The 19098-nt window shown below is 35.6% G+C and overlaps 1 protein-coding gene across 3 annotated transcripts in view; it reads left to right on the forward strand.

The window, feature by feature from the left end:
- esrra (estrogen-related receptor alpha) overlaps nucleotides 1–19098 on the forward strand; it is an 83909-nt gene that overhangs the window by 29139 nt on the left and 35672 nt on the right. For all 3 annotated transcript variants that reach the window (XM_039769363.1, XM_039769362.1, XM_039769364.1), the window contains exon 2: nucleotides 15453–15816. In XM_039769363.1, coding sequence (XP_039625297.1) covers nucleotides 15477–15816 — 340 coding nt within the window. In that variant the 5' untranslated portion in view covers nucleotides 15453–15476. The remainder of the gene's footprint in view (nucleotides 1–15452; nucleotides 15817–19098) is intronic.

The following is a 19098-nucleotide window of genomic DNA, read 5'->3' on the forward strand; positions in this document are numbered from 1 at the left end:
TTCCATCTTGTGTCTGATAGTGCAGCGCTATGCTTTGACTCTGTGAAATAGAAATGAGTCTGGAAAATGAATTAGTGAATGGGTAGTATGTTCATAGACCATAACCGTCTCAAACCCACATAATCCAATTCTGTATCATGGGGGCCAGTGTAATATGAAGAGCTTTAAGTGCAAAATTAAATTATAACTCTTCTGATAAATGTATTATTTATTATTGAAGAGTGCCATACCATACCACTTTCTAAACTCCTGAGTAGTGTCAAAGGGGAGCTAAAGCCTAACCCAGCATGCATAGGGTGCAAGGCAGGAAAAATACATGGACAGGGTGCTAGCCCATTGCAGTATTTTTGTAAAATAAATTATCAAATCAACAAGGATTTAATTAAATTGTTTGACAGTTTGCGTGGGGCAGATCTATGGATTTTGTTTTTCTTCAGGATTGCAATGGGAACTTGTCATTATTCAAAGGAGGTTCCAAACTCTTTTTGCCCAAGGTCAAAGCTCTTGCAGTGTTTCTCCCAGTTTTAGTCTTTTAATTCCCACTAAACCACCTAACCTTACAGCCTCGTTGTTAGATTGATTTTTCCATGTGGAATCACAAAGGAGTTGCCAGCTGCATACTGGCAGCAAGGCACAATTTCGCTCTGATCTGTAATTATATAAAAGTTTTATTAATTTTGAAACAAATGTAATTTTATTTACTTCAGGGATCAGTATAATCGGATTTAAAAATAGTTGTTATAAAATATGCAAATTTTTTAGCTGATAAAATTTTATGTCCCTTCATGCATTTAAATTGTTTTAGCTCACATTGTTTAATTGGCATCTTATTGCAGGGATGAAAACAAATGTTTGGACACTAAAAAAAAGAATCATATTCAACCTGATTTTAAAAAAGCACATTTTACACTTAAACACTTCAAAGCACTTTTTTTCTACTGGTGGCTGTCTTGTTAAAAACAGGAAAATTACAAAAGGTTGTTTCCACATAAAGAAGTATAAAGTAGGGCCGACTGCCTTTCAGTGACTGCTCTTTGTAGCAGTCTGTACTACTATGGTTTTGGACAGATTCCATTCTGATTCTTTTCTGTTGACCTCTTCTGGAGAACAATCCAAACAGTCTGCTAGCCATTCCCACGCCATTTTTATTGGGACTTTAGGTCTGTCCTGCTGATGCTCACTCCCTTCCAATATCTTTTGCTACAAAGTTGGCATCTTTTGACAGTTCAGTATCTCTCTGTTTTCGTCCATTGGGTCAGAATATACAATCTCAGAACAGACAGCATAGCTACAGTTTCAGTCGTCGACCTTTAGCCCAAAGTACTGTTTCTCCCGACTGCCTCTTCTTCCTAGTCATTGAAGTGACATTATATATCCCAGATGAAGTTTCCAGTACCAAGGTGTAGTCTGCCCTTGGATGGGTCATAGTACTGTATATCTGTATTTGTGTTAGAAAATCTCTGTTTGTTTAGCCTTTCACTTTACAGCATAAAGCATTTTCCCAAAGGGAACACTACAAGGAGCACAAGTCTCTTGATTGCACTGCTGTATAAGTGTGCTTGGGCATTGCATGCCTACATATAAAATAAAGTTTGAAGATTGCATACATAACCAAAAGTGTTCTTATTATAATTTATTTAATTTACATGAAGCTCTGTTATTATTGTAAAAAGCCAGTGTGTTTTAAGCTCTTCCCTAGCTGTGCATATGTGCACGGTTCCAGTTCACTCATAACTCATTTCTTAACATTTTAGACAAACTTCCACTTTTGTCACTAACACAGCAGAGTGTAAAAGTGATCATGATGAAATATTCAGTCTTGTTTCTGACCATTGCCTAAGTGAGCCATAATGTGAGATGTGGTTAAAACATACTGGGAATATGTGAAAGTTGCTTATTTAGAAAGAGAGAGAACAATTTACACCTATGGAGTACCCTGTTGGAGTGCTTTGGATGAGTGACAAACAAGACTTTGGGAAAATCAAATAATGCTTACTTAATGGGAACTTGTTACTTCTGCCATTGTAAAACAGATTTTTCCTGTGATAAAACCAGTTTCTTCAGCATTTTCACAATTTGTGTTACTAAAGCCCTTGTCCTGCTACATGACTTTTTCGATTTTTAGTCTTAGACTTAAAGTACATAATTTTAGTGAGTTTGAAGCGGACATTGTGCAATCAAGTGACTAATAGTTGTATAGTTTGGCATTCCCAGCCACTCAGTCAGAAGAGTTTGTGACTTATCCAACAAGATTAATGGGTTGACTTTTATGTGTGTGAAATATGAGAGCTGAAAACTAATTATTGTTCGTATGGAAGTACAATACCTAAAATGCAGTCCCAGGGAAAGAAGGAAATAATTCAAAAGTTTTGGATAAAAAATAGACACCTCCATCTGATGTTAGTTGTACCAGACAGAAATGTAAAAGAAAAAAAAATGCAAGAAATCACAGCTGAATTCACCATAACTAGAAAGGCTTCATACAGGCACTGGCACTGTCAGACATCACATTATTGGATGTCAGAATGTCTTCATGATGATTTGTAAATATTAAACTGTGCTAAAAAGTATTCACAAAGTCATATTATTTGTCATCCCATATGAATTTTGGTCGTGTAATCTGACATCCTCTAGGTGATGAGATCCAGCAACTGTCATTGTTTGACATCCCCTCTGACAAGTAGTTATATATTTGTGTTGCCAGCTTTACTGATGTAGGAGTTTCAAGCCATCATTAAGTGTTTAGTTATGAAGTCAATTTGTTTTAGCTTTTGAACTGATTGACATTTTTGATGGCTTACTGTAGAGTAATTTTACTGTAATATATTCTGCTGTATAGTATATGGGGTATTGACATCCATTATAAGGGTTATTAGCCATAACTTAAGATTTGATTACATAGTGAAATCAGTGACAGTATAGGCACACCGTTTTCTGTTTTGGTTTCAGGCATTGGGTGTTTACCGTTTGTACACTATTTTAGCTATTTTGTGATAATTAGCTGCAGATGCACATTTGATTTCCTACCAGAGACGACTATAATTAATTGGTCTTGATGTATCTCTTAATTGGTTTTACCTTGAATAAAATATGAAACTTTTTGTTGTCATAAACAAACTTGGAAGCCAATTTTTGGTGAATATATTCAGGATATATATGGTCAAAACTGATAAGTTTTAAGACTTTTGATTCACATTTTTGTGCTGTCCTGCTGCACTATATGCTACATTTGTTAACTGTTAGGATGTGTGTGTGTTTTAATTTACTAAATAAATCTGCAAACTGTACTTAACACATGTTGAACTCTCTGACAACATGATATAGAATAATGGATTAAAGTACATATTTTTATTTAATAAAAAAAACATCAGTTAGCTTATCTTATGTGCTCAGTGCTTCTGTTTCTAAGCTCCCATTCTCAAAAACCTTTTGGTATAGCATAGTGGTGACATTTAAATGGATGAGTCAATCATAAGAGGCTCTGGCAATGGCTACTTTGCAGGTTGATAGTCTACAATTATGATGAAATTGGCTGTTTTCTATATCGCATTGATTCAAAAACATTTGGTTTTGTGTTATATATGTATAAAGGAAATTTTTATCATTGCCATCTATCATATTTTATTAATACTGCATTTAGGGCTTAGTAAAAGTGTATAAAATATTGCTTGTGGATTCTAACAATGTTATCCTCAACAAGAATATTTTTTAAAATGTGAGGAAACAAGATTATCTCTCGACCAAAGTTACAAAATAAAGTAATATGTATCTGAAATGCTAACCTTTGTTGCATTTGCTGAGCAGATGGAGTGAAAGTAATTCTTTAAAAAAAAAAAAAAACGTAGTTATACTGAAAAAAAGATTTTTTTTTTTCTGAGAGGTTTTATTTTCTCAGAACAAGTGCATGCAGCCTAATCTGTATTTTTCATTTTGCACATGATGTCAGTATCTAAATCCAATTAGCATAATGAGGGTTTCTTGTTTTTTTATTTACGATTGGATATAACTGGATCTTACACCAGAATTACAGTACCCAACATTTTTTTCAAGTACCGCAGATCATATATTCAGTTTCTGTACAGTATATTTCCTGTTGGAGCATATGTTTTTTTTGCAAGTATGGGGAAGCTATGTCCTCTCAGGTAATTACATAAAGTGCTTTCTTTGGTTTCAAGATACTTATTGTTTTTGAAGCACTTTAAAATAATATTACAGTTAAGTATCTGTTTAGATTTTACCTTGAATATCTAGCGGAAGTTGTACCAATACAAAGACATAATGTGAGGCATAATTATTTTATAATAAGGCATCTGTACACAGTTCAAAGTGATTTACAGTCCTAAGATATCTACTCTGTATCTGACTGGATTTTACTGCTTATTTTGTGAATATCTTTGCAATAGTGCAAAACTTACAACTATTCTAAACAGCTACCAGATCTGTCACTGCGAATATTCTAAGTAACTAAGGGGCTTTGATATATGCTCATATTGTCCTTCAGTTTCCAGTTTTAAGTTGTTTTTAATGGAGCATTTTCAGCTTAAAGGCTTAAGCTGAATCCGTGTAGTCCCCAGAGTGATGTGAATGGGCGTGGAGTACAGTGGACTTTGGGCTATAAGGTTACTTACTGCTTTGGACACTTAAGCAGAGACTGCTTAAATACATGAAAGTAATCTTTCAAGGCAGGCTGGCAAGCTGGCTTTCTTCCTGTGATTGAGGATTAGCATGGCCTCAGTCCCATTGTATTGAAAGTTAAATGGCAAGAAATGCTCTTTGCCTTTGTTCTGCTTCTGACATAGTTAAAAATGGTTAAAGATTTCTCAACAGTTATTTAAATGGCAGATGAGGTTTTAGATTTTCTTTCTTATTTCCATATGGAGAGACATGAGTGTTTCATGTCTCTTTATTTCATGTTGCCTTACACAAAATATTCAGTGTGGTTCCCCCAAGGTATGTTATTGCATTTATTGTAATAAAGGGAATGGCTAAATTAAAGTGCACAATGTCATTTTTTTAATATTTTAACAACAGTATAACAATGTCATAATTTGTAGGATCAAGCAGGAGCCAAGATGAGACTTGTCAATCTATATGTTCTTGTAGGGAGAAAAGACACTGTTTTTCTGACCATAAATACAGTGATTTTTAAAGTTATATTTATTATTTTTCACATTATTTTTTGAATACATTTCTTAGTTGGCGTTAGGGTCTTTTTTAGCACCTGTCTGAAACAGTTATATGCTAGGCACCCTTTTTGATCATAAATATAACTTTTTCAGTCTAATATAATTATTACAATAAGTTCAGCATTAGAACAACAAAAAAATCCTCTGACATAGGTAATCTGTGGTGCTGCTGTACTTGTAGCATTAGATGAAAAATGAAGGAATGAAATGGTGTATTGGAGTACAGTAAACACTTGTGTGTCTATGTAGCCATTTGTACAACCATAAGTCTGGTAACAACTTTTAAACATAGTGGGTTGCTATTAGGGATTATCTGATCAGGTTTTGTAAAAAACCCACTCCGATATTGATTCCAATTATTATTTTTTTCTTTTTCCCTTTAAAAAAACCTTTTTACACTAATCTCCTGCATAGCTAGACAAGCAGACGTGTTATATCCTATATTAAAGCGTCTTTTTATAATTAAACTATAGACCTCGGGTGCTAATAAAAAATTAACAGTTAACAAAATGAAATTTTTTAGGCTTATTGTTCAGTGATGATAAATTACTAAAATAAATTGTTTCCTTAAAATACATACTTTAACTAATAAAATATGTACAAAAATATTTATCTATTATGCATATGGCATAAAAAATAATATGCAAGATAGGGTTGTTTCACTGAACGATATTTTAGTTATATGATTTCCTTAATCTTATTTATATGCATTTTTAAAACATATATGTGCTGGAGTAATGCTCTCTAGATATGCAGTAATATGGTAAAGCAAGTCTTTTTCACCTTTTATGCTCTTGAATGAAGACTGGACTCCTTTGGTTCTGTGTCTCTACAGAAAATCCTTGGGTAATGTTGGTTTGACTTTGTGTCGAATGAGCGGTTGCTCATGGAGTTCTGAATGAGGCACATTACCTGTATTGTGAGGGGGCGTCAGTTACTGCACTACGGCCATGTGGCACGTTTACCTGAGGGTGTTCTGGCTTGTAAGATCCTCATTGTTGGGGACCAGAGTGGCTGGACCAGGCCAAGGGGTTGCCCACCTAACACCTGGCTGCAGCAGATAGAGAACCATTTCCGGAGGGTGGGACTGGACCGTGCATCTGCCTGAGGGGTTGCAAACTGAGATCCCAAGTTGTTTCATCGTGTAGTGGGTGTGGCAACACACTGTACCAGTACATGCTCCCTGACTTGACTTGATTGTGTTGTAGGTGTGAAAAAAATTTATGAAATTGAATACATGCAAAACATTTTTACTTCACTTTTAGTGAACGTAAAGTGGTATGCACACCACAACATGGTTTTTCTATATCCCGTATATTGCCTCATACTGTTTCTTTGACTTTCATAGGCATTTTGTATTTTTGTCATTCTCCCATTTTTTATTTTTGTTATGATATGGATTTTCCTTATACCGCAACACTGGTTTAAATAGCCTAAACAATGTTCTGGAACGTGGCATAGCGGGAAACTGTTTAAGAGGGGACCTTTTTCACTGCTACACTGCTAAACATGCATACAGCAGAGTACATGCGTAAGTGGAGGTATTGAACGGTGAAAATGGACAGAGAACATTATGAAACTGAAGCTCTAGCAGACAATAAAGTTGAACATGATGACACAGAAGAAGAACTTTTGCCGAAAAAAGGAGCCATGTCTGTTGTCTGGAGATACTTTTGGTTTTAAAAGGTCGGATGTGGACCATTATGTTTAAATGTGTGAATACTGTTTCTATAATACTGGATAATAAAGCAAGCGAAGTTGCACTTGTATTTTTTTTCAATACTGTGTAATGTACCTGGGTATTGTGTAATAGTGTGACATTTCCACCTTAATCTCGACGCTTATGACGAGAATAAAGTTGACATGTTGACTTTATTGTCAACATTGTAAGAGAACAGAAATTAAGGACAGGTTTTTAAGTTTATTTTTCTTCTTGCTGTATTGAGAATGTGTTAGGTGATATCCAGGTAGTGATCATGTACTGTACTGGCTACTTATTTTAGGTGATCCAGGCACTGTGATGAATGTTGTTCTAACATCATATGTAAGTTATTGGGGTGTATATGTTTATGTTCTTGTATTTTAGAAAATGATACTTTATGGTAACGATTCTGTTTGTAGTTAGTTGAATGTAATCAACTAAACATTTTAAACAAGTACTTTGCACTTTCAGTGTACACACAAACACTATCAAAAATGCCAACAATAATTTCTCTCATGAATTTGTAAGATTACAATGTTATCTCTTCAATCCCAAACTGGATAAGCTTGTTAGAAAATGAGTGGGTGATTATAATCAGTATATTGTCACCTGCTTACACACACATATGCACAAATACAACATAGCTTAACTTACTTTACCTGATATATATAAACATGTAGTATTCACTTTTGTGAATACAAAGACTGTTTATATGCTGTATATCGTATGTACATCAGATTTAATTCTCTTAGTACCCCTTCAGTCCAAATAAACAACTACTGTATATCTGCACCAACAAAATAGCAGGGTAACTTGCAGTTTAATATAACATATCGATTACAGAAGACAGCATTGCACTTAAAAATAACTCATCAAGGAAGAGAAACAGCAAACTACTTCTAAAAAGTTCTGTATTGTGATGTGAACGGAACTCTGGTACTTTTTTCAAAGAATTCCTTTCTTAAAAATTGCCCTATTGTAATGAAAGAGATTGTAAAAATGATGATTTTAATCAAGACAATATGTTAGTAAAGTGTGAGAATATTGCTGCTGTTAGAATAGTAAAGAGTTCAGTCTTTCTGAATTAGATAACAAAAATATGACCAAGAATCATAGAACTATCAAAAAGTGACGTAGATTACACTTGTGCGTGTGAAAAGATGAACATATTAACATTGTTTTTCAGAAAAGTTATTCTTAGATTTGGCTCTGAAAGTACTTTAAGAGAGAGAGAATTTATCCAGCTATATTGTTCTTGCTAAGTGACCTCCCTGTAGGCTGGCATTATCTGGGGAAGTGTTACATTTGCATCTTGTATTCAGAGCTATGTATTTAAAAAAAGCTGCTCTGCAGTTCCATTCTGTTTTAAGTAACATGGGATGTTAATCAATCAGTTCTTTAACACACTGTTGTGAATCTGTTTGCTGTTTACCTTATAGCTGTTCACTTTACTCATTAGTTGAAGATTGCCTACATTTGTTGGATAGGCTTGCTACCAGTATTTTAATACCAACATTTTTTTGGAACAATTGGCATTCAAACTCTACCAATGAATAGTGTGTATTGGCAAAATTTGAAGATTTATTGTACATACCCAATTGAGTATATAATACTGATTCCTTGCATCATAGGCTCTGTGGGTATTAGCTAATCATAGTGATAGCTCATGAATTTTAGAAATTTGTAAGTATTGTGGACTCAGAGTATAATTTTATCTCAGGGAGGCAAGTTGACACAGTGATTATCACTGCTACCTCACACCTCATGTTTTATTTTTGGCCACTGTAATTGGTCCAGCATGGTTGACAGATGCTTCCCTAGCCCTCCGAGACACTTAAAAGACCATTAAACTATTAAATTCAACTCAATAGTAGTTAAATTTCTCCTTCTCTTATTGACTGCAATGCATTTTGCTGAGTTCACCGAAATTCGTGAACATTTTCACGTTTTTGCTGAATTAAAGGCAAATTAAATTCACTCATCACTACTGATGCATATCGGGTTTATCAGGTTTGCCCCACTGTTTGACAGCTGTGGCAAAAGCAATATTCAGATACCTTTTAATAATGTATTCTAGAATTGCATTAATAAGAGTTTATTAAGAAGTTACATTTTATTTCTGATCAGGCATATCACTATGGGTAAAATGTTTCAGCATGATGCAAATGGTTAAATTAAACTCAATTATTCACGCTTAAATCTTGTTGTGGGAATAGATTTAATTAAATTTTTATTTTATTTAATTCATTTAATTTAGATTTATTTTAGCAATCTCCACACTCCACAGTAAGACTGCGAATATGCAATTGCATATCCCATGACGCGGTAGGAGGGTTAGAGTTGGCGGGCGGGGCTCTGTCGAGCGTATCGCATGGTTTTAGAGTTGGCAGGCGGGGCACTGTCTTGCTTGCGCTCACTGTCTTGTGTGCCCTTAGTGAGTTATATATATAGTTTCCTCTGCCTGTCTGCTCGATCCTGCCCCCACTTCTCTGCTTAAGACATGCTCATCTATAATTAATATTCCTGTTGCCTTATTGATAAATGCATGTTTCAGTAGGTTCTGCCCTTATTGCCCTCAAAACTGCTGCAATTACCCCAATCCTTAAAATACCTGACCTGGATCCTTCTCTCTCCTGTTACAGGCCTATCTCTAATCTCCCTTTTTTGGCTAAGGTGATGGAATGTGTGGTTGCTATACAACTCCATGCTTTTCTTCTAGACAATACACTCAATGAGCCTTTTCAGTCTGGCTTTCACACATAGCACAGCACTGAGACAGCTCTTCTCCATGTAGTTAATAATCTCTGGTCTGCAGATTGCAGTTCACTTAATATTCTTCTCCTTCTTGGCTCTTTCATTTTTGTTTTGCAGCATTTGACACTGTTAATCATGAAGTCCTCCTGTTACATCTCTCTGCTGTAGGGATCTCTGGCTTAGCCCTTCAATGGCTCACATCATATCTTTCTCATAGAAAACAATTTGTCACACTCAGGCGATATAAATCCTTCACCTCACCTGTGTTGCATTTTTTCCTTCAAGGTTCAGTCCTTGGCTATTACTTTTTCTACTTTATATCCTTCCTTTGGGTCAGATTATTCACAGACATGGCCTTAACTTTCACTGTTATACAGAAGATATAAAGTTATGTCTTGGTACACACTCCCCTACAGATTCACCTTCCATCACACTCACTGACTGCATCACTGGTCTTATTCTATGGATGGAAAATAACATTCTCAAACTTAATATAACTGAAGTGTTACTGGTAGGCCCAAACTCCCAACTTTCTAAGGCATTCAACTTCTCTGTTTCTGTTGATGGTACACTTGTCAAACCTACTCCTGTTGTCAGAAATCTTGGTGTTTTGTTTGATTCATCACTTAACTGTGAGGTACACATTAAGTCTCTTTCCAAAATTTAATTCTATCATCTCCATAACATTGCCTGTCTCCATCCTTTTCTGTCCTTTAATGATGCTCAAACTCTGGTTCATTGTTTCATAATGTCTCATATTGATGACTGTAATTCACTCTTCATCGGCCTCCCTGCAAAATCTATACAGAAGCTACAGTACATTCAGAACTCCACAGCCAGAGTCCTCACCCATACAAAGTGTTTTGCTCACATCTCCCCTACTCTCTCCCAGCTTCACTGGTTACTGGTTCCATCAAGAATTAAATTCACGATTCTGCTTCTCACCTTCAAAGCCCTACATTACCTTTCCCCCCTATATCTCACTCAGCTCCTAGCTCCTTACACTCCTTGTTGCTCTCTCAGATCCTCGAGCAGTAATCTGCCTTACTGTCCCATGCACCAGACTCTCCATACTGTGAGGCAGGTCCTTCAGTGCTATAGCCCCTCAAATCTGGAACTCTCTTCCTCAGTCTCTCCGAGATTGCTCCTCTTCCTGCATCTTTACATCTCAACTGAAAACTTTCCTCTTTTATGAACTTTTGTCTTCTGTGTATTTTTTTTTTTAAACCCTGTATGTAAAGTGACCTTGGCTTTGTGAAAGGCATTCTATAAATGCAACTTATTATTATTATTATTATTATTATTATTATTATTACATTTCGACTCACAAGCAATAAACATTTAACACTATAAAGTTCTTAAACGGATAAAAGTTCCATGTTAATTAACTGTGGAGTAGATAATATCATATGCTTCACGCCATCATACTTTTTTTTTTTCTATTTTTTATTTTTTTTGCAAGGGTTTTATCCACCTTTTATTTTGCTAGTTGAAGTGGTGGCTCTGAGGCTAGGGATCTGCACTGGTAATCGGAAGGTTGCCGGTTCGAATCCCGTAAATGCCAAAAAGGACTCTGCTCTGTTGGGCCCTTAACCTTCAATTGCCACGTCCTGGGTATGCTGTTAATCTGCATCCATCCCTGCATGTAGGTCCTCCAACCTGCAGGGAAAAACCTGGGGGCTGGTGGCAGAATTGGCACTCCAGCCACCTTAAAAAACCTCACACTGTTTCACTCCATCTGAACTAGTGTGGTGCTGAGGTGTCACCCGTTGCATGGCTGCACTCTGGTCCTAATGTGGTTTGTTGTGTGGTGGGTGCGGCAATGCACTGTATCAGCACGTGCTCCTAACCTCTCTCTCCTGTCTTTATTTTGCTAGTGAAGCTTTGTTGCAGCTTAGGCAAGATTTGGCCAATTAGGCGGACATTAGTGGAACTTGCAAAAAATGCTTGTGTGCACAGAGAATTCCAGATTTAGTATAAATCAGGTTTCAAGCACTCCTATCCAATCAAGCTGAAGAAACAGTCCTAGTTTGCAGTATGCCAAAAAAGGAACATGTTTAATATATAACTTTTGCCTGTTTTTGAAAAATATTACTTAATTCATAGTCTTGTAGCTCAATGTAGGAAATGTTTTAGTAGCAGGTAACAAAATATTTTGTTGCTGGATAAGGAAGATGGAGATGTTGCAAAATACAACACAAGAAAATCCTTTTTGCAACCGATTGGCAATAACTACAAAGCCAAGACTAAATGCTGATGGAGGAGATGGAGTGTGCCACATAAGTGCTGTACCACTATGTAACTTGCACAATGACTAACGTAATATTTTTGTAACTCATAATATTTCTATTAACCTTATAGAATAATTTTAGTAAGTCCAAGATTATTAATCATATATTCGGTAGCTCAAAGTATTTCTATACATGCATCAATTATAGAAATGCTTACAAAATCTGTTTCATACTTAAACTTTTTCTTTGCTGCATCATTATTATTATTATTTTGTATATCAAAATCACATTTAACTTAAATACTATACATGTTTTATCAGTATTACTGTTTTTTTAATCAATGATTTTTTTCAAACTATACAGCACTCTTAATGCTCCTGAGTTAAATAAAAAAAACAACTTACATATGCAAATATATGACCTGCCCACTTACAACAGTTTCTAGACATATTCTTGTTTTATTTGAACGAGAAGGTGCAAAACTCTTTGAGCAGTCCCTAGTGCTGCTGGAATTTTTTTTTTTACATTTTTTGAACTTTATTAATGAAAATATAATGCATGGGACTTTTTTAATGAATTGAACTTAACTTGAAAATATTTTTAAGCTAAACTATACATGTGACTACCATATTATGATTAAAAAAATACAGAACTGATCTCACAAACATGGGGAAGTGTACCCAGCAGAGTAAAAATTCTGTCAGAAAGGAGTAAATTGATTTATTGTACATTGTTTAAATAGAGTCAAATCTATTGGATGCAATTTACATTGCAGTTCATGTAATAAATCAGTTAACAGGTTCAGTAACCCTTGTTTTACAAACACTGAAGTGGAACTTGGATTTTAAGGAACACTTTGACCATATTTCGTTTTGTCTTTCACTATTTTTTAGTACTCTTCCCAGTTAAACTTTTTTTTTTAAATAAGCTATCATAATGATAAAACATGTACCATTTACTTTAAATTGAAAAATTGAATGTATTCTCTAGAGACCTTGGTTTATTTAATCATTCTGTATGTTGTGAAGTATGTACAATATATTATGTATGTAGTGATGTAATGCTGATCATGGATGATGCCTTTTCTGCTAATATATGCAGAAATGAGCTCTTAGTTTGCTTTAAAAAATCCTCTTTTTAAATGTTCCATATCCTTTCTTGTTTTTTTTCTTATGCATGTAAATTAATCAACATTATTTTCCATTTCATTAGCACTTCTCTGCAAAAGGATATCAAAGAACTTGGCCCATTTCATTACGCACACACATACATTTTAATTTGTAGACTGCTTCAGGCTAGTTTTTGCTCAAAACAAAATATAGACCCCTATTCAAGTTTAATAAAATAACTAAATACCCTTTAATTTAGTTTTTCATTTCTGTTTTTGGGTTGGTAATTTAAGCGCTCCTTTAAATACAAACAGTGATAATATGACTGTGTTGTTTCAAATTCACAGTGAGAAGTTTAATCTGTTTTTTGTGAAGTATGATTCACTATTAGCTGTCTGCTGCATCTAAACTTAGAAAAAAACGTCAGTTTAGTGTGGTTTACTTTGTACCAATGCCACTGCATTTACCAGCAAGTACAACAAAGTCCTGATTGCACTGCCATCATGTATTTTCTTAATCTTCAGTTTATTTGTGTAAGTCAGCGATGCGAGAAATCTTCATTGTATTGTGTAATAATGACCACTGAATAAATACAGTATTTAAACATCAGAAGTGAAAAAAATTGTTTTAATGTAATGTTTAAAATTTCATTTAATGACAGAGTTGGTGACCCATGGAAGGTTAGCTCCAGGATTACACCCAGTTCTGTCACAGTTGGCACCAATTTCCAGAAGCTCTGAGCTAAATGAGCATTCATTACAGAATTAATTAATACATACACATTCAGGAAAGACCGCAAAGAACTCTATCCTTAATAAAAGTACAATACTGCTAAATAACCCCATGTACTTCATTAGTAGCAACTGAAGGTACCAAAAGACTGAAAATAAGCAGAACAAAGTGTATCTAAACTATATTTACTTGTGTAAAAAATGTTAAAAAAATGAATATATCAATAAAGAAATTAAAACTTATTCTCATTTCATAAAATATTGCACAATGTTTCAAATTAAAAAGGGTCTTTATTCATTTCATTTCTCAACCTATATTTTCCAGTATTTGAATGCCAAGCAAATAACAGACCAGGAAAACACAGTAGCTTATTGCAAGGCATGCTTAGTCATCCATCCATCCATTATCCAACCCGCTATATCCTAACTACAGGGTCACAGGGATCTACTGGAGCCAATCCCAGCCAACACAGGGCGCAAGGCAGGAAACAAACCCTGGGCAGGGCGCATGCTTAGTCATACAGGGTGAAATTAGTTTCCTGTCGAGCTAACTTATATGTCTTTGACAAGCAGAGGAAAAACAGAATATTGAGAGAAAACCCATGCAGGCACAGAGAGAACATGTAAAGTAAAAAAACTTAGGATTTAGGCAGGTGAACTAAACACTGTGCCACACTGCTGGCCAGCGTTTGATTAATTACATTTTTAATACAAATTTATTTTTACTAAAAAATTTTTTGTATCCATCCTTCTGTCCATCCTCCTAACCCACTTGTCCAGGGCAGGGTCACAGGGTAGCTGGAGCCTATCCCAGCAAGCATCAAGCACAAGGCAATAACAGTCTCTGGTCAGGGTGCAAGTCCATCACAAGGTTAAAATGCACAATTTATTGCATATATTATATTGTATTGCATTATATTGTACTATAAAACTATAATCAAAAAATAATATTAAAGGTTTGTTGGTTTTAAATATAATCTTTTTGTTTTTATGTCTAAAAATATATATTATTTAAACTACTAACCTTCTATCAGACGTGTCTGTATGTTGCTTCCTTTCTTTGCCTCTTTAATATGTTGAGTTGCAGATGAATATCTAAACAAAAATGATGCAGATCAGTATGTTAGTTTAGCATATGGTCCTAAAAGTAAATGAAAGGATATTGTTATGGACATACCTGTTTTTACACAATATCACCAAGGGGAATGTACATATCTACATTAAATAATGACATTAGCATTCAGTAAAAACTGATTAAGGAAATATCCTTTTATTAATTTATTTTTATGAAATACAAAGCCCAAACTGTGAGTTGCAATGATATACCCTACATCAAGGTTTGTCATTAATGACATATTTATGGTATGGTAGTTTGTGGTGTTTGTAGTGGGCTTAGTTGCTTGTCAAGCTTTAATTGCATACCCTTGGATGCTTAAAAAGTTTTCTGCTGAATTACTTCACATTAAAAGAAAATGCTATATTAAATAATGATGTTTGGATTTTATATAGTACATGGCCAAAGTAAGCTTGGAGAATGCTCAGACATGTTTACTGTGATAGATTATTAGTGAAAATTTCAGGTAACTAATATGTGGAAAAATCCATGAACAGTTTTTAATGTTGATTTCTTTATCCTGTTTTGTTGATGATAAAACTCCCATGTCTCTGAATCACAAAGCTGAGTAATTCTTGGTATATATTTAGGGATATTAAACATGACTAACATTCTGTTCCTGCAGGCCGTCCTTAATATATTCACCATAATGTCAGCAAGAGAGCGGCAGCAGGAATTCTACATCAAGGCAGAGCCTGCAAGCCCAGAAAGTATCAGCCAGCACAGCCCAGGAGGATCCTCAGATTCAAGTAACAGTGGTGGAGGGGGAGCAGCCAATGAACACTACTCTTCTCCACTTTATGGAGCTCCTCGATGTCATTATGAGGAAGAGAACTCGGAAGAGCCTCCAACAGGGGGCAAATGCAAGTATGCCCTTACCACTCTGCCCAAACGACTGTGCCTAGTGTGTGGTGACATTGCCTCTGGGTTTCACTATGGGGTGGCATCCTGTGAAGCATGTAAAGCATTCTTCAAACGCACTATCCAGGGTGAGACTGGATTTAAAGTTTTTTTTTTATACTTCTATAACTTGTGTTTGTGAATTATGAATTCTTAGAGAGGTTTCTGTAGTACAGGAGAAAGACATGAATTTTCTTGACTTGCATTCATATTTTTTATTATTTGTTATTATAAAATGAGTGGAGCATTTAGATCTGTTCCATCAACTCAGCATTATAAGTTTTCAAAGATATGACAATGAAAAACAAATCTACACTTCAGTGGTGCTAATATAATAAAGTGACGAAGTAGAGGAAACTAGTAAAGGTTTAACTTTTTTGTAACTGTGAAGTTATATGTAGTTTATTTGGCTCTTTAAATAAATACATAGATAGGTAGATTAGTTAGTAAGTAAATATATGCACGTACTGGATGACTATAAAGCAAGAATTATTTCTTTTTTTTTTTTTTCACCAATCTGTTGTTTAGGTTAGCAATGCCTTTTTTGAAACATAGTATATTTGTATGTATATACACTGCTCAAAAAATTAAGGGAACACTTAATCATTACAGTCTTAACACCAAGCTTAAGGGTATTAATCAGTCCAGTTAGGAAGCATAAGCAATTGTGAATCAGCTTTACATGCTTTGGTACAAATAAAACTATCTCCTCCATGCTCTTGAGACTGTGCTGGGAGACAAAGCAAACCTTCTTGCAATGGCACATATGAATGTGCTATCCTGGAGGAGCTGGAATTGGCTTCATGTACTGCCTCATGCTACTAGTAGTGACAAGGACACTAGCAAAACACAAAACTAGAGAAAAATCAGTCAGATAGGATAAGAAGAAAGCAATTGTCTGTTGTCACCACCTGCAAAACCATTCCATTTTGAGGGGTGTCTTGCTGTTGTCTCTGCAATTCACCATTTGTCACGTTCACCTGCATCAAAGCAGGAGAAGGTGGAGGTTTACTTACTTTTTTACTACATTTTTCTTGAAAAGGGGGGAAGTCTTACTGTAAATTTTGACTCCCTTCCTCTTCAGGCAAGAGATTATGTACTATGACATACTGTAGGTGTGAAGTGTAAAGAGTAATAGAGCATAAGACATATTACTTAGGTCAAGAAAGTCCACATTCTTAAGTCCACAGTTAATTATATAATCCATATTTTCATATCTGTATGGAATACACTGACAGCCAATGTAAGATGATTTTTCATTTTTACATATACAGTACAGTACAGCAATCCCTCCTCGATCGCGGGGGTTGCGTTCCAGACCCCCCCGCGATAGGTGAAAATCCGCGAAGTAGAAACCATATGTTTCTATGGTTATTTTTATATATTTTAATCCCTTATAAACTCTCCCACACTGTTTATAAATATTCCCTGCAGAGTTATACAGCATAATCCCTTTGTATTCTCTTAGATATTAGGTAAGATTCATTGAAATTATGTATATAAACACGCTGTTTATATACAGTAAAACCTAAATATTATTTTAAAGATATTGAGTGTCTCCGATATCACGTTACAGCCATTACGATAGACATGCCACCAGCAATAAATACGTACAATGCAACAAAAATAGTATACAGTAAATGTGTGTGTACAGTGACACTAAACGTACGTACATGGTACTAAGTACTGTAAGTAGAAAATTAATTATGGTTACTCGCCAACAATGACACGATGACTTGTCCAATAACAATGAGTTTTATTTTACTGCACAACAAAGGAGAGCGTTACAGACCTTAAAGGAGCCACTTCAGGCGATTGTGTAGCACTGCCGTTGTTCTTCTTCTGGCAGTCTTCAATCCAAATCCTAAAGCAGATTCCATCCAGACTACTGCCTTATTACATCCACTTACAACTTGTTTTGCACCCTGGTTAAAAGGACACTGCGGCCGTAGATCTTATATTCCTTTCCTACTTTTTAAATAAAAGAATCGTAGCCTTCAACAAATCCAAACGCTTACCTTTTCGCAATCGTTAACATCTTCCGTTTGCGCTTGGGCACGGCCCCTGAAGCAGTAGCAGATCGCTTTGGAGCCATAATGAAGGGCTTGACTATGCACAAAGATAAACACAAAAGAGCACAACTCTTTACACAGCGAAACACGTTGATGCTGAATGAGCGAGACGAGACTTCCTGGTTAACACTGCATTCAGCAAGCAGGAACTTAACTGCGTGCTCTGATTGGTTAGCTTCTCAGTCAGGAGACATTAAATGCGTGCTATGATTGGTTAGCTTCTCAGTCATCTGCCAATAGCGTCCCTTGTATGAAATCAACTGGGCAAACCAACTGAGGAAGCATGTACAGGAAGTAAAAAGACACATTGTCCGCAGAACCGCGAAGCAGCGAAAAATCTGCTTATATATTTAGTTATGCTTTCATATAAAATCCGCGATAGAGCGAAACCGCGAAAGTCAAAGCGCGATATAGCGAGGGATTACTGTATACCCCCAAAATTCATGGGGGTTACGTTCCTAGAGCACCCGCAAATTGTGAAAAACCGCAAATTTTGGATGTGGTTAAAAAAATGCCTGTTTTCATAGTTTAAACCCTAAATATGCCCCCAAAAAACTTTAATTTAATTTCAAACTCGGCTTAATACATTACCTAAAAATAAAGAATGTAAAGGTAAACTTGTATACTGTACTGCTATGTCTCCAGCAGTGCTAGAATGTAAAATACTGATGTTACCGCTATTGGACTGTAATTCATGCAAGCGCGTTTTCATTGCCAGAAGCCTTAGACGGTGCAGCTCGTTTTGACAGCATTTTGGGGCTTTACCCCCTAAACTGCCACATACTTGGGGTTAATGCATCCCTGGACGGCAAATACTTTTTTGCTGCACTTTAAGTAAATGTCACAATTAACAAAGAAAAAGTGAAATTTTAGTGGAACACTTTTTTCATGCAAAGAGCATCACAATTACTGCAACACTAATCATTTTACACACTGCTAATGAACTGTAAAAACTATTTTAAGAACTACTGGAACAATATGTACAAAGTTCAACACTTGGGGCACAGAATTGCACAGAAACACAGATTGTAGAGACAGGAACTATATTCAAACACTTCAAACAAACATGTCTCTTTCAGAAGTAAAAGGAGCTGAGTATGCAGTTAGTTATCGATTAAACAATAGACAAACATCATAGGGGAGCACAACCCCCAACAGGAGCAGAGAATGTCTGGGGAGGAGAGAGTAACAAAGCAATCGGCAAAAAAGGACAGGCACTGTTCAGGCTTTTAAGTAAGCGTAGCGTCGCACGAGAAGCCGCAATTGAGAAGACGGCGATTTATTTATTTTTATGGTGGA

Source organism: Polypterus senegalus, chromosome 11, assembly GCF_016835505.1.
Source record: "Polypterus senegalus isolate Bchr_013 chromosome 11, ASM1683550v1, whole genome shotgun sequence".
Taxonomy (NCBI): domain Eukaryota; kingdom Metazoa; phylum Chordata; class Cladistia; order Polypteriformes; family Polypteridae; genus Polypterus; species Polypterus senegalus.